At 37.4% G+C, this 17,575-nt stretch overlaps 1 protein-coding gene across 3 annotated transcripts in view; it reads left to right on the top strand.

Annotated features, from left to right (window-relative positions):
- Window positions 1-16,237, top strand: part of LOC145693095 (uncharacterized) — a 92,057-nt gene extending 75,820 nt beyond the window's left edge. For 2 of the 3 annotated variants that reach the window (XM_081768786.1, XM_081768788.1), the window contains exons 11-12: window positions 3,316-3,790; window positions 15,128-16,237. In XM_081768786.1, coding sequence (XP_081624912.1) covers window positions 3,316-3,790; window positions 15,128-15,180 — 528 coding nt within the window. In that variant the 3' untranslated portion in view covers window positions 15,181-16,237. The remainder of the gene's footprint in view (window positions 1-3,315; window positions 3,791-15,127) is intronic. The other variant, XM_081768787.1, reaches the window with a different exon arrangement.
- The last annotated feature ends 1,338 nt before the right edge of the window (window positions 16,238-17,575 follow it).

The following is a 17,575-nucleotide window of genomic DNA, read 5'->3' as shown; positions in this document are numbered from 1 at the left end:
TCTGATCGAAATTTGGCTGTAACTACTGGATCAATTAAAGCGATCTGGAAGATTCATTTTCATATTGTATAAAGTATTTTATGTGCTAAACACGTATGAGCTTTGAATAATTCTTTGCGTTATGAAGAAGCTATTAAACATTGGAGTTCTCTTCCATAATAATTCTTTGCCGGGACACACACACACACACACACAAAAAAGTCCATATTATGGAGGAGTCCACTATTGAGAGATGTCCGTTAAAGGAATCGCCATCGCAAGACACTTCGTTTAATATAAATGTTTAAAGCATATCCATATCTTAGAACATTAATGACCAATTTAAAATTCACTCCGAGCCTGGACAAGAGAACACTACTTTGAGGGCTAGAAAATTTTTAAAAATTTTACTATATTATTAGCGTTTAAGAGAAAACACGTGTCCAAAGATTAAACATATACCAATCGATAAGTCTCACTGAGGATAACAAAATTATGTGGGTCACTGTAAAAGTTCATGCGTACTTTTCGAGAAAATGAGAAAAACAATTTTGTGAATGTAAAAATTGATTTTGAATTAGAACACGGCACTATCAAGGCCGAACTGATACTGAAGTAAATCCTCATGAACCTCTTTATTACGATATTAGCAAGACAACAGCAAGTAAAATGGTTTATGAGATTTATATCTCAAAATTAGGATTAACTGTTAAACTTAATTTTCTATTTAAGTAAAAATATTGTGCAAAGATAAAATGATAGATAACATCATATCAGATGAATTCTGGTGCATAGTTTCCAAGAAAATCAACAAAAGCTAAGATTTGTGGCGCCAAAAATATACGTCGTTCGTTGCCAATAATAATACTTCTGCTGGAACAGATTGTTTATAGCTATATTTATTGTTCGCGAAAAGTGATACAGGCACTCCTATACTTCTTATAGTTACGAACATACTACAGGATGGTCCGGAAATGGGCGTACCCCCCGCCCCCTTTAGTTTCAACAGTATAGTGTAAGTTACGATACAATGTCTGTACACAGTTACCTTGAAGTCTTACAGAGTCTTAAGAAACATAAACATCAGTATGGTCACCATCCATGTCGTAACACAGCTGAATTCTGCGCCAAATTCTCGCAGATGTTTTGCGGAGATACTCTGGAATCATATTGCACGTAGCAAATGCACGTTTTTGCCACCCCATCATCGTTGCTTTGGTGTCACCTGTGTAACGCCTTTCGTGAAGCCAAACCGCAAGAACTAATCTTTATTCAATGCTATATGAACTTCGATCACACATTGTTGATTACTCCAACTTCACTGCAAATTACTGTTACCAAGCAGAAAACCAATGAACATGGATAGCAATGTTGCCAGACGATGCCAAGCAGTTACCAAACAAACGTGGGTAAAACCTAAAACCGTCAGAAAACACCAATGAGGGGTACGCCCATTTCCGGACCACGCTGTACCTTAATATCTTGCAACATTTCGTTATATTAATTCGATTTTTACCAAGGCGTGCAAGACCCGGTTTCGATTCCCGGCAGGAGCTCATGTGGTTCGGATCCCACGTTAATCAAGAGGTCCACGTCTCATATAGCCTCGTTGCTGAACGGGACGTTGAACTCAAATTCAACTCAACTCTATTTTTACCAATGATCGTGTATCTTTTCTTCCAGAATTAGAAAGCGTGAATAAAAATTTAAGAGTAATCAAAATGTTGTAATGTAGGTAGTTAGAATTCCGTAATAGCCACCATTTTGATTATTTCAAAATGATATGGAGTAAAAAGTAATCTGACAACGAAAATGCATAAACTCTGCTCAAAACAATAAATTAATAGAACAATGTGCCGAATTACACAATTCAAAACAAATAAATATATAACATGAATATGACATGAACAAGAGAGAATAATGTCACTATCTGGGAAGAAGCTTTTCAAGTAGAAAGTTTCTGTAAGGAAATGGACCATTACTCATGAAATATTCAGATTTTCTTTCCTCTGATAACCCATTACAAATATTACTGCCGTGTTGTGTAAAAATAAGAAATTAGGTGTTTTATAACGTGTTTTTCTCCAATTATTATATTCTATTTCTGAGTTGTATTGTTGAGACATGATTTTGTTAATGATGAAGTAAGCTTCTAAGAAGCAAGTGCACTTTGTGGATAACAAGATGGAGCTTAAGACTCCTAAGTACTTGGCTCGTTTAAAAGCAAAGGTAAATCCCATGTCCATGAAACCAATTCATTGTACTGAATATTCAACAATATTATTAGGCTTTAACGGAAACGAAGTTAAAAGACGAAACCTATAAAAATCGATAATTTCATTGAGCTGAACGAAATGATATGGGCGAGTGTAAATCCTCATGCGTAATTTTCGAGATTTTTCTTTGTGAACCTAAGTTTCTTTTTTTGTAAACGTAAAATTGCATGCTGTACGATAAACACACCACCTAGTAAAATGAAGTTGATCCTAAAATTTACACTCACGAAGAATTTCATCCGACGGTATACAGTATACTTAATGTACCAGTTAGCCAAACTCTCTTAAACTTCAAATTTTGTTGTTGTTCAAAGATAAGACGTATCAATCGATAAACCACATCAGATTAAACCAAATGACATGCTTGCAGGTGAATTTTCGTGCGTTGTTTTTGAGAAAATAGAGAGAAAAAAAACTTTAATGGCGTGAGAGTTGTTCTATGCCAGTCTGATAGTTTTTATTCTGCTGAAATAGTTTATCATTAATTTAGTACTCAGTTTTTTTTTTTTTTTTTTTTTTAATCATCATTACTTGACGTATAATGTAAGAAAATTATGAACTGTTTAGTAACAGATTGTATCCGGTGTTGCTTCGTAACTGATGCACACGCTACTTGTAAAAGATACGTTAAAAATAAACATACGATGCCGACAATTTAAAAAATCAGAACCTGAGCTACGAACGTTGGAAACTAACTCTATAAAATCTGCATTTTTCTACGAATGGCCTTACATTCCAGAATGGGCTTGGTAACTAAAATATTTTAAAAAAATATTTTCACAGTTACAACTCTTTCTCGATTCGGCTATTTTATGGTGCCCATTGGAACAACTCTTAAATTTTCATTTTCTGAAACAAAATTTACTTTATTTTTGTAAAGGATTCCTTTATTGACTCCCAGGGAAATGTTTCCCAAAGAATTTGTAATCTCTGGTAGAATTCTAGGTGTTTTTTTTTAACTGAATGTTGTTCGACACTATTTTTGTTATTAGATCAACGTATTAGTTTTTATTGACCTTACAAATAATACGTGAATTCGATCTACTTATTTTTCTTTCAGATGGTGCGAATGGTGACTCCTCAAGCAGGAATGGTTCCTATGGCTCATACGTCTATGAACTACCACGATTCACCCCAGCCACAACCCAGTCAGATGTATATGTCGCCTGCTCAAGTTCCACCTCAACACCACCATCCGCCACCTCAGCCAAATCCTGCACCTTCGCCTGCTCAGAACCCACCCCCACCACAACCCCCGACCCCTTCGGCAGCCACGCCACAACCAGTAATGTATCAGCAGCCAATGCAGCATCATCAGGGTAATTTGTCCCAGCCTTCACCCCACAATTCACAGTCGCCAGCTGCGTCGTACCCCCAGCCTCCCCCTACCTCTCATGCATTCCCTATGATGTGTCCAATAATTACTGCACAGCAGATGCCGCCTCCAAATGCACACATGATGCCTCAGTCAGTGCCGTCATCAGTAACATCAATGCAACAAGTTCAATACATACATCCTCATCCTCATCCACAAGGTGAGTATAGAGAATCCAGAAATTGTCCGCTAATCGTTTGAAATAGTTGGTAATCATGATGTTAATATGAGTACTAAGTATTCCGTTAGAGATTATACCTTGGTAAAATGTATATCAAAATCTATCCAAAACACAGAAATATGAACAGTCTTAACATATAGGATGACTTAAGCTGCAAGCACAAAACAAATAGTTAATCATCTTATGATTCACACAAGAACTACATAAACCCGACAATACCATATAATAAATATAGCTTTGCAGCTGTTTTCCCAATCTCAAACCATTTTTAACATATTTAAGTGCAAAAACCCTTGACAGTTTACTTAGTGGTTGGACCACTTTCAATATGTATGTGACCCTTTGTTACAACCCATTTTCCCCATATCACAATACATGTTATGTTAATCCTCCAATTGTGTGGTATTACTGTAAGTTACGACGTTTAACACTGTTGGATGAAAATTCAGTAAATTATGACGAATGAATTGGCCAATTAGACTATTTCCTGTCGTAAATCACATACTCTGTAAGCTACAATAAATAATATCTAAATTAACGGCTAATGTAAGCTGCTTGAAGAACTACCTTACAAGTGAACTCAAAAGGTACTCACCTTGCTAGCTATCCTGATAAGAATTTGTTCGGAAATCATATTAATCGTCAACATGGTCGACACATTAGTAGTGACAGGAAAGTGTTCTTGTGGGAATAAAATGGGTGGGAATTAATTACACAGATAACAAAGATTAGAAACATATCCGACGTGATCCCAGAAAAACTTACCTGGTGCTTTCATCGTCCTTAATTCCCGTCAAGCTAGTTTCTTCCTGCTTCCACACACCGAGTTCATTGGTTTTTCCCGCTGCTTTAAACAGGCCTGGAACTCTTTCTTGGGAAGGGCTGTTAAGGCAACCGATGCATTGTGACAGATATTCTCTCGGGTGTTAAAACTCGTTCCTTTTAGGGCGTTTTCTGGTTTTCGGGGACGGCCAGAAGTCTCACTGGGCTATGTCTGGAGAGTAAGAAGTTTTACGAAGCATCGAAGGTTGTGCTGGAAAATACTACCACATGAGCTACGAGAACGGGGTCATTATCGTGGTGAAGGTACCTGGTCTTTGAATTCCAAATGTCTGGTAGTTATCGACGAATAGAGTCATAATTATTACGAAAAACTTTCAAAGTACAGGAGGTCGGTCCACATTTATGGAAACGAAGTGGAACGTTTGCCAGGGGTGCTAGAATTGCACAGACTGTGAGCACAGCAGAGCAATCAGAAACCAGTTGTGTGGAGAATTCGGTAGCAGGAAGTGAAGTGCTCTGAGTGTAAAATGCCTCCAAAAGTGACCCCATTCAGGGAGATATAAATCACCGCTCTTTACGATATCGGATACAGCTACAATGCAATTGTGAAACAGTGTTCGTCGAAGGGTTTCATCATTTCCAAGAAGGGTATTGCCATTGCACTCAAATGCAACAATAATGTACAGCCAGAGGAAGCGGGTGTGCGCACAGTGACACGAAAACAACACCCTCGTCCTAAACCTACAATGGATGTAGTTCAACAAGTAGAAAAGTTCGTGACTCAGGAGAATCCGCCGCCACAGAGAGACATTAGCACGAGTGTTAGAAGATCCAAATCAAATGTGCAGAGGATAATCAGCCAAGATTTATGCCTGCAAGTAAAGCAAGAGCCACGTGTTCACACACTCTCAGCGAAGCACATCCAGAAACGCAGGATCCATTGCAAACGGCTCTATGAACAGTATTTAGCGGGTGACAAATGAAATATGTGGTCACGTTAGACGAGGCCTGGATCTACCGTATTTGTCAAACTCCAAGCGGGTTCAAGCCATTTACTATCATCCAAAGGATTCCAAGGACCATGCCAATTGGGTCCACACGTGCCGCGAAAGTTTTTCCCTTGGCTTCATGGTGGTTGCAGGATTTTACCATAAAGGAAAACTTCCCCTCCATAGAGTTGCACGAAATGTGAAAATTAACGCAGCATACTATCAACAACACGTTCTGGAGCCATTATACCGGCAGCATATTCCGTCGTATGGTGCTGAGGTGTCGAAAGTCTTCATTCATCAAGACAAAGCAGCCACCCACCGGCTCGAACAATTGTAGCATACATGACTCGCAAAGCGCATGAAACTGGAATCCATGGTATCCCATATTCAAACATCCCTGTCAAGTCTCCTGAAGCTGCACTAATGGACGTTTGTGCTTTCGGGTGTTTGAAGCGAGCGATTTCCGTACGTCGCCCACGCACATTGGCGTGTGGAAAGTTTGCAAGGAGGAGTGGTCCAAACTTGATCAGATTTCTCTGAACAGTAGCCTACTCCAATGGAAACTTCGGCGTCGGGTTATAGTTTATAGTCAGGGTCGTCATATCTAGCACAACCGCTGGTGGAAATACGGCTTTACGCCCTAGCATAGGTGATACAAAATAGTTTCCATAAATGTGAACCAACCTTATGTAGTTCTTTGTAATTTCGTATTTCTTTTACGTACTCACGCTGAATAATACTATGGCAGTAAACATTACTTTCATTTTGGTACGCACCTGTCTTTCCTTTTCGCGTCTTACCCGCATCCCTACGTCTGCAGCCTCGTATATTCGTATCGAAACATACATAACAGTATGCAGCATAATCATTTCTTAACAATAGACGCAAGTGAAAGTAATGCTACCTGTAACTTACGCTTATGCTAACCTCAACTTATGAAAGCAATGTTAACATCATGGACTTAAATTCCACGACCAGTTGGTACCGTGTAGCTTTCCCGAAAACAAGGTCAGTTGCTTTAACAGGCCCTTGTGTTTACTATTCTTCATTCAACGAACCTTCTCTTCTGATCCTGATGTAAACATTGCAGAATGGTATTACTCCGCTAGTCATCGGAAGATTGGCTATGGATCAGCATTTTGTTCGAGAAGCACGTGCTTGTACTACGCAGTTTACAAAACAAGACCACTACGAGAAATATTGTGATCTTGCATACGAAACGATTAATTTCAAACATAGCTATTTTGCATTGTAAAGCAAGCAATAATTACTACATATTAAAGTTGGAATTTCTATTTGTTTCCCTACTAGCGATTAAAATAATAATAATGCTATTTGATGATTTGATTGTAGTTTTAAAAGTAAACAAAAGCGAAAAATAAATACATGTTAACATCTATTGCGAATCTGACATGAGTTGAATCCCTTCCATATCCGTGTCCTCGCTCTCACTACTACTTGTGTCAGCAATATTTATAACCAAACGGTCAACAACTGAGTCACAGATCCCATCCAATTCTAAGAATGTTTCCTCCTCGCCTACGACAGGTTTAATACACTTGCCACTTATCAGCTGTTACCTGCTCCAAACCCTTTTGAACCAAGCTCTGAAATTCCTTGATTTTGAACGTGGTTTTAACCAACTCAATCGGGTTAAAGAAACAATAGTAGGGAGGGAGTCTTAAAACAGTGTGGCCAGCGTTTTCTGCCATACTGTCAATAATATATTTATCATATTTTGATTTTACATTTGCTGCTTTTATCACATGAATTAGCTCGTCTTTTATCATGTCTTTTGTGTATGGTATGTCTTTATTTTCCATCCATTCAATTATATCGTTTTTGACCCACAATCTGTTTGGAATGCGCTCTGACTTTACACTGTGCTATGGCGCATTGTCCACAACAATCACACTGTTAGGTTCCAGTTTCGGCAAAATGTTTCGAAACCAATTGCTAAACACACCACCTGTCATCTCATCATGATAATCCCCAGTTTTATTGGATTCAAAAAGCAAGACCCCTCCCTCCAAAAAACCGTCTTCACTTTCAATATGTAGAAGTATCAGGCGCTTCCCTTTCCTATAGGATTTTTCAAGTCGGTGCTCAAACCTGAAAGAAACGCTTGCTTTCTATCTTTTACGCTTGAGTCAACCCACACTTTTGTTGTTGTATGACCTGACCTTCATTGACCCAAGTCTCAAGGTTTTTTTTTTTTTTTTTTTTTTTTCTTGTTGCCTGTAGGAACGAATTTTCCTTAGGTATTCCCTACGCCAGTGTATTATATCTTCGCGATCAATGATTATTTGTTTTCGATTTCTGCGGACAAATTCGAATCAGATTTCACACAGTAGAGTATAAAAACACGTTCTTTTGTAATTAGGTAAATCTGTATCGCAGTTTACAGCGGATAGCACTTTATTGGTTGTTGGTGCTTAATTTCTCACATAAAATTGATAAACTTTTCTACGAATAGCAGTTCTTACAAATTCATCACAGTGAACTTCCAATACTAGTTTCTCACGTCTGTGTGTCTTCCTGGGAGTTGACAGTATTCCTTTTTTAATCTTTCACTGCGAGCACCATTAACACAACACAGACACACCAGTAAATTCTGCAGTTAATTTCACTATGTCTTTTATGGCTAGCGTTGGATGTTTTTCACATAGCTTATGGAAAACATTGAGAAAAAAAGTTTTTCACCACTACGCAACGGTTTACCCTGTCGATGTTTTACATATTCCTCACACGTGGCCATATTGTAAACTGTAATTCGCGCGAAGGTGGAGCAAAGCCACTTTCTGCACTTGCGTATTCTTTTTTATTGCATTAATTCAATTTAATTCTTATACATTGTTACTTCTATTATTTCATTCTAAGAAAATTGCATTTCTGGAAATGAGCTTTATAAGCAACAAAAACATTTAAAAAACAGCTTACTTGATGATGGACTATTTTCTTCTACCGCATGGATGTTGATAGGCTCTGTAACCAATGAAATAAAGCCATCACCACGTGTATTTGTTTACTTGAGGTACTGAACGTTCCTTGAATAAACTTTAGTGAAGATGTAAACGTACTTCTTTTTCAAATTCATACCCTCTCAAATGATTCTTTTATGCGTATGTCTTGTACAATATAAAGCTATTTGAAGCCTCAGTACTATAGTTATTGCCTATGCAGGGATCGGAGCGAGTCTCTTTTTTTAGCTTTTATTTTTATTTTTATTTATTTATTTATTTTATTTTATTTTATTTTATTTTTGGCTGAGGACAGGGTTTGAAAAAACCCGGGTATTTTTGAACTTAACCCGCCTAGGCCCATATGGGTTTTTTCGGGCTTGAGCTTTTTCGAAATATTTCAATGTCTTTAGGGTAAAAACATCAAAATGTGATTTATATTTCAAGATTGTCATTGTCTCAACTTGCAACACTTTTCTATTCACTGCTGTTTTAGAAAAAAAAATGGACATCATTTTGAAATTTTACATTGGATAGCCGAGAAAACCTATATAGCAAATTTAGAATCTCTCGTGCTTCTACCCTCAATATTTCAACTTAAAAATTTGAAAATTGTACCCTTTAAAGTGGATACCCGATATTTTGAAAAATTGCCGCAATTTTGAAATTTTAATTTGAATTGCCTCCAAAATATATATGCCTGATTTAAAGTGTCTGGTGCTTCTACTCGGAAAATTCAAACTTAAAAGACCGAAAATTGCACTTTGTAGCTTAGATACCCACTATTTTGAAGAAAGAAGAAAGAAAAAAAGCCGCAATTTTGAAATTTTATATTGGTATGCTGCCAAAATCTATACAGGAAATTTTGAGTGTGTCGTGCTTGTCCCCTGAAAATTTAAACTTACAAGCCCAAAAGTTGTACTCTGTAGTGTGTGGGGTGGGGATAAAGGCAGACAAACGAACAAATGTAGATGTAACGTTCGACAAATAAGAATACCAAATATACTATATTAATTTAAAACAAAAAAATAATTCATGTTTTATAAAAATAAATGTTTCAAAATGTCTTATATGAAATAAATATTTTCTAGCGTAAAATAAATGGTTTTATTGTTGAAGTATTAATTTCCGATGCTTTGTATGTTCAATTGCGGGAATTTCCCGAGCACTTCTTTCACGACGGGTTTTTTTTTTCCCGATGCAGCTTTCTTTACTGTACATCGAAATTTCCACTAGTGCGGAAGTTTGAATTTAGCACTTAAAATAGTAAGCGTTACGTAGTCTTGGGAGCTCCGAGCATTAAACTTTTTAAATTTGACCAGAATTTTTATGCTATTGCTGGTGTTGATTCTACAGAATGCTTATTTGAAGAGTAGCAACAAATGACTGAACTTAACTATTGTTGTTGGAAAACCAAATTTTACTGAAGAATACTTGTGTTTTCATCAAACATAGTTTTACTAATGTATTTAAATATTTACTGGTAGTATGGTGACTATGGCCTTAAATCCGTCAAATGTATGAAGGATAACGTCCCTCGGCATCGCCGAGTTGGCGAGCACACTATTCACAGAAAGTATTTTCTAAAATATAAAATTGCATGTTTTACTTCAAATAGGCTGTAAGCATAATCCATACATTAATTTGTTCTACAATTATCTCAAGCTTAGTTTTTGTTTTTTAATTCATTCAGTGCATTCAGAACTTTATAATGGTCTTATGTTGAATTTTTGTATACCTTAACACGAAAGCATCTAATTTGCCCATAGGAAGTCCAAAATCTAATAACAATAATAATAATAATAATAATAATTAATAATAATAATAAAAATCACTTGCAACGTGGTCACCATAGTTGTACCAATAATATAGTAACAAAAAGCTCCAAAACCCAGGTGGGTTTAAGCCGGGCTGGGGCCACTTAGGCAAACCCTGGGGAGGGGGGAGTCTATTATTGAGGTTCCTTTTTTCTTATCTCTGCTTAGCCCTTTCCGTCCGAACTCGCACAATCGTGCGGGTAGCTTTTCTGCATTACATAAGCGAGAATTTTTCACGCTCACTACGTACGGCTTCAAAACACGCACAATTGTGCGGTTCCACTTTCTCAAAACGTACGATGGACCCACGCATTGTTTTAATAATAATGTTCTGTACATGTTTCATGTAGTATGGAAAAATCGGTTTCATGAAAATAATTTAAGAAATCTACTCCCGTGCGGAAAGGGTTATTGGTCAATGTACTGGAAAATGTCAGTGATTAGATAAGAAATAACAGTGATGATGGCGAATAGGAGACTACATAATACTAGGTAAATGTAAGTGAACGTATGTTTGAGATTGATGGGATTTCTGTCTTCTAGGAGGGAGGTTGCCAGGGACACTTCTGTTTGCCTTATCTTCTCCGTTCATTATAAGTGAAAGTTATCACTTTTCGGTGGTTCAGTTTTTAATATTTCAGTTTGTTTCCTTTTTGTATCTTCCTTTTGTTGACATTTTTAAATGTACAGTCCGCAGCAAAAAACCTGCAACATGAGCGTGTAAGTTTGTGAAACTACGCCTAACAGCGCCACGCTAGGAGAAACCTCGGCGTCCTCCCCTGCACATTTATTTTGGAACAAAAGATTTCGACGTTTCACAATAAACTTACATGCTCATGTTGCAGGTTTTTTGCTGCGGACTGTACCTTTTGATAATCCATTCCTTGAAGCTTCTCTAATGAATAAAACCACACAATTCATTTCAAAAACAAGGTTATATATGTATTTATAAATTTAGACTACACTTCTTAGCAACTAGTACCCTCTTTCAGATCTACTTAACATAGGAATATAAAATTTGAGAAGTTCCCCTGATCCATGTTTTATATACTGGATTATTAGAAGTCATTGGAACTATCGCAGACAGTGTGTCTAAAAGTACTGCTGCTAGTGAAGTGAAGTCTTTTTCATATAATTGGACAAATAGCAGATAGTTCAAATCTGATTTACTGCCTTTACAAGTCATTTCAGAACAAAATATGAACTACCTATCTTACCACAAGTGGATGTTCTTCAATTCTTGAAGCATGTACAAACACATTATATTTCAAGTGGTAAACATGTGGTGCAAAATACAACAACTCTTCCTGTTCACATTAAAAGAGCACTTATATTTCTCAATCCTCAGGCAAGAAAATGAAACAGCTGCAGATACATCAGAACTGTAGCTAAAGCACTATCTGTAACCATTCCAGATGATTAACTTATTGACGAGTGAAAATGTCTGCAGCATGAAGATGAACCTGCTGGAAATGAAATCACTTCACATATTGACAGTTACTGGGTTTCTTTCAGAGGACTGAAGGAGGAGGATATTTTATCAGTTTTCTCTGATGAGTAAGTAATAAAAGCTGCACCCCGTCTCTCATAGCAGTGCTGACATTAAAAGATTCTCCGTGAAGAAAGAAAAAAAATACTGTTACAGAGAAGACACAGATGTCTTGTTGAACCGTAAACTATATCAAAAAGATTCATCCACTTTGGCAAGTCTGTATTTCTGACACTAATAAACATATACAAATAGTTTTTGTTTTGCATGACAGTGAAACTCAAAAAATTTTTATTGCACCTGTTCATAGGTGTTCAATGTGCCCCCCGTGAGATGCACGGCATATGTCCATGCGGTATTCAAATTCGTCCCAAACCGCAACAAACATGTCTACCGTTACAGCTTCCACAGCTGCCGTTATGCGATGTCACAGTTCATTCAATGTGCTTGGTAACGGTGGCACATAAACGGAGTCTTTTATAAACCCCCACAAGAAGTAATCACATACAGTAAGGTCAAGTGACCTTGGAGGCCAATAATGTAACGCTGCATCATTTGGTCCAGTGCGACAGATCCATCGTTGTGGAATCGTTCGATTTAAAATTCCCTGCACTTTCCCATACCAGTGTGGCGGTGCCCCATCCTGTTGGTAGATGAAATCATTCAAATCAGTCTCCAAATGTGGGAAAAGATAGTACTCAAGCATATCAAGGTAGCTTATCCCCGTCACAGTGTTCTCGGCAAAGAAAAATGGACCGTACACCTTTTTTCGGGAAACTGCACAAAGCACACTAACTTTTGGCGAGTCCCTCTCATGTTGTACAACTTCATGTGAGTGTTCCGTTCCCCATATTCGCACATTATGGCGGTTCACATTTCCATTCAAATGGCATGTTGCCTCGTCACTAAACACTAAGCGTTGGTCAAAACTGTCTTCCTCTGCAATCTTGTCAAGAATGAAATTACAAAACTCCATACGTCGTTCTTTGTCACCTTCACAAAGAGCTTGCAGTAGCTGAATTCTGTATGGTTTCATGTGTAAACAACGACGCAACACATGCCAGACGGACATCGAGGCATGTTGAGCTGTCGAGCTGCACGACGAACGGATTTCTGCGAACTGCGTGTAAAACATTGACGGACGCGCTCCACGTCTGCGTCGGGCACAAGAGGACGTCCCAGTGATTTTCCCTTACACAAATAACCTGTTGTTCGGAATTGTTCATGCCATCGTCTAATGCTCTGTGCAATAGGAGGATCCACACAATACTTAGTACGAAAGTCACGCTGAACAGTTATCACTGACTTGCACTCCGCAAAACGTAGTACACAAAACGCTTTCTGTTGTCCAGATGCCATTTTAACCAAAACCGTAGTGGGCTTTCACTGAAGCACGCTGCTGCTACTTAGCGGAAACCATGTACAACTAGAGATGTTCCTCTTTCCAACAGTACGTTGTTCACTCACATCTCTGAAAAGACAGAATAGATATTATTGTTTTAAACCGGATGATTCTTTTTGATACACGCTGTATTTTGATGGTTACAGATCTTTGAAGTTTTATAACATGGCTCATCGCGTTCGAATTAAAAGTAAGAAAAAATGTGTCAAAATGCTCATAAGCATTACTAGCAGTTTCTGGAGGAACAGCGACAAGTACAGGAAAAAAGTGCTACGCGTAGGAAAAGGAAATAAAGTTGAAAAACCGGAAGAGAGCTTGGAAAATGCTAGCAGTGCTAAGAAGAACTTAGAAGAAATGAAGAAGTGCAGTGACATTAAAAAGTCTAGAAATTCTTTGCTTGGTGAAGCCACAGATAGACTTAGAAAATCTTGTGAAAAGGGGAACTTGAAGGAGGCACACATTGCTCAAGGGATGTTGGAAGAAAAGAAAAGGAATGCAGTTAGCACAAGGATATTCAGGTTCTTCAAATAAGTTTTGAAAAGGAGAAATGCTCTTGTGACATCATTCTTTAATGCACAATCAGTGCAAATAAAAAATTAAAATGTTTTGTTTTGTTTCATGTTTCTGAGATGTGTATCTAATTACATATGATGTAGATGTGTGTGTATATATATGAAACTCCCAATATCCGTCCAGGGCCAAAAGTAAAAATGCTGTTCAGATTAAAATTGTGCAACTGAGTTATTACTCTTCTTTGGTTAGATTTGTTCAAAACTGAAAACAGCTGTAATCATTTGTCAAAAATAGGAAGATACGAAAAATGTATTTCTTTTATTTCTAGTCTTAACCGGCACCGGCATAAATAAATAAATAAAAAGTAAGTTTTCTAATCTCTAAATGACTGGGAGCTAATTTGTGAAGTATCTTATCAGAGACTGGTTAGTCTATAAAGACTTTTTTTAAATACATAATTTAGCCTTCAAAGTAGCTTTTTTTTTTTTTTTTTTCAATGTCATTAGGCGCTCCGATCCCTGCCTGTGTAATTACCATTCATCTTATCCCCACTGAAACCCTATTTTTCTCACATATAACTTGACAAGGTTGATAGTAGTCAGCGAGAATTCGACGTGTAGTTGTAACTTTTTGAATATATATATATATCATTATACGAAAGAGTAAGTTTATGTATCTTTTAAAGTTATGTAACTAAATTACCTTATTAAACACACTTGGAAGTTCAATGCCTTTAGTGCATCTAAGGGAAGATGGGAGGTCTGAATGTCCGTTGAAATATATAAGCAGTTCATAGCTATAGGGAAGTGAAAATGCATAGAAAGTTATTCATCGTTGAGGGTGTTCCATTATTAAGAAATTATGGAACGTTGCTTTAGTACAATCCCCAACCACTTGATGGTTCCTATATTTATGTATTTATGCTTTATAGCACATTTTTTATTGAGTTTGCCAAGTTGAGAGGTCTTCATGTAGCTATCAGTGATAAGTACTGTTTGCAAATTGTGTTAAGTAATAGTTTAATACATTCGGTACCAACAAGTTTTTAATACATATCTTTTGAAAATACTTAAGTTGTATAATTATTGTATCGTTTAATTTTAGAATCTCCAGAAGAATTTTACATTATAATAGTATTTAGCTTGTGTACTTGGTAATGTAGATTTCTTGCATCGTGGGTTTTGGGTTCAAAAACAACATATCCTGGCATAACGTATACAACATAGGAATTCTTCATGAGTAAACTTCTGGCGGTGTTATGGTTAGTAGTGAATAATTTGTTTTAAAAAAAAAAGTGTTATTTACATGTAGAACGTTGGTAAGGCATGTCGTAACAAGTTCTTTCTGTCTATTTTTCCAGTAGGAAGCAACCAGCATCATCATATACAAGTAATCCTACCCCACAGTCAATGAGGCTGTGACTAGTAGATGAGAATTGGTTGGGTCAAAATGAACGCTTCTTTGTGGGATAGCAGCCGTGTTCCATATGCAATGGACAACTGAAGGAGCTTCTGTGAATGCTGTACTTGGTGTCCACAGCAGATGGCCTTGAATTTTTTTCCTCCATTGCGCCTCGTGATAGCACCTATAACCTTTATCTATGCTCGAATTAGATAAAGATTTGAGGGGGAGAACTTGAATTGTATAATATGAATGTTGCGGGAATTAATATGTTACAGTAGTGGTATGTATTCTTACCACATGATATAATAAGTATATGCAGCTACATGAGTGAATGTAGTATGTATGTGTGAGTCGGATATTTGCTTGGATGCGTGTTCATATGTGAGTATATTGGTAATGTATATCTGTAAGTAAGAAAGTTAACGTTCGCCCGTGTGTTTGTATGTGTGTGTGTGATCCGTGAATTCGTTTACGAAAAGAGGTTCGAATAGGAAGTGGGAGTTCGTCGTTTGTGTGCGTGCGATAATTCGTATGAGAGAGTATGAGAGCTCTTCATCCCAAGACTGCACTGTAGTTGAAACCGCTGCTGTCCCATGATGAGATGTGTGTGGGGGTATCCTCTCCATGTACGACAAAGATAAGTTTTCCTACCATGACGTTAAGCTTCAATGGTAAACGGTGACTGCTGGCCAGTTGTCTCATCTCAATATTCTTCTCAAAGCTAAAATATTGAAGGATAAAACTATACTTATCAAAAAATCTTTGAGAAAAAATGCATACCCTCAAACGAGGCTTATTACACGTATGTCTCATACAATAAAGGCTATTGTTGTGATAATCCGCTGCTTACATTTATCAAATACGCATAATTGCAAGGGAAGAGTAAGAAAAGCCAACTGGGAAAGAGAGCATGCTGTTCGAATTGGTTGGACATGGGGAAGATACCATTGGTTGGGAGAAATGCTGAAAGAGAGAGAGGTCCAGTTTCCATCTGGCGATGGCTAAAACTGTGGCCTTTGTAGATTAAATTTTATATGAAATTGAAAATAAATGAATATTAACTTAATACTGTAGTTTTCTGTTCTTATTTTCTTCAGTACCTGTACTACATTAAGATTCAAGTACTCAGACTTTGAAATCGAGCAAATTGATTATACTGGATAATAGAATTTTTGCACCCTAGAAACAAGTTCAGCAATTCGCACTGATGATGCGTGGACACAATCACTTCGAGCAATAAGGGACTACACAACTGTGAACAGCTTTTCGTCGGAAACTAGAATTGTTCTATGACCATTTCCTGCGTAACTATTGTGGTGTTTGGCTTTCACCATTTTCTGCTGCAATAATGCGTCAGTCAGGTAATGATCTGTGCGTTGTTTGTAGGTTCTGTGTCCCAGGTCCTGATCGAAACTTGTGACATGGTTGGTCTCGAAAATGGACATGTCTCTGAACATTACTGATTGAGTCCTGACGATATTTCACTGAATTCTTGCAGCTAGGCTTCAACCATCTGTAGTGTCCTCACTGTGTGCGGTCTGCCACTACGCTGCCGGTCATTGACACTTCCCGTTTCTTTGTGACGCTGGCTGGATGTACAGGATTTGCGATAGACAAATCGTTTACTGATTTACTAGGGTTTCAGGGTGGCGAAGATCCACTGTGGTGGCGTGTCCACCTTGTGTAGCGCTATGACTATAACACGATTCTCGTAATCGCCCCATTCCACCGTTACAGTTTTCCACTCCTACGCGTCTCACCGTGAGATGAACGACTCAGGGGTCCACCATACCCAAATGATAGCACTCACTTATATCCAGAATTGTTAAATATGTATGTAACTGCATTGTGTTCAGATATTAATTTCTATAACCAACGTAAAAGTGAATTTATAGGTACCGTCAAATACATTCCAATTTCTGCGCATAAGATGGAAAGTTTTCAAATTCAATAGTTAACCCTAGGAATACCAATTGGGGGCCTCTGAGGCCCACAGCATAAAGGTTACGGAAAATAATTTATCTTGTCTGATATGAACTTGGGATGTCTAAGATATCGATATTTTTATTATCTATTATTACTAGGATTTTAGATACAGTGTTCCTAACTATATGTAATTGCTTAAGTTTTACCATTTTTTATTTATGTCAGTAACTATGACCTATTTATTTTATTTGTGTAGAAAAACTATCAAACAGATCAATAGCAACTTAGTACAGTGTAGTACGTGTACAAAGGCGGCTTCTAAAAGCATTTTGGTGGTGGTGCAGTAAAGTGAGGTAGAATGGGGAAGAGTGGAGTATACTTCAGTATTCCAATGAATTCAGGATTAATCTTTTATAATTCCATCCCGGTTATTCTTGGAATGGCGAAATTCTTTCAAATTTTGTTTCCCCGAAAATAT

Source organism: Thermobia domestica, chromosome 8, assembly GCF_964235325.1.
Source record: "Thermobia domestica chromosome 8, izTheDome1.hap1.1, whole genome shotgun sequence".
Taxonomy (NCBI): domain Eukaryota; kingdom Metazoa; phylum Arthropoda; class Insecta; order Zygentoma; family Lepismatidae; genus Thermobia; species Thermobia domestica.
This window is presented reverse-complemented; position numbering and strand designations above follow the sequence as displayed.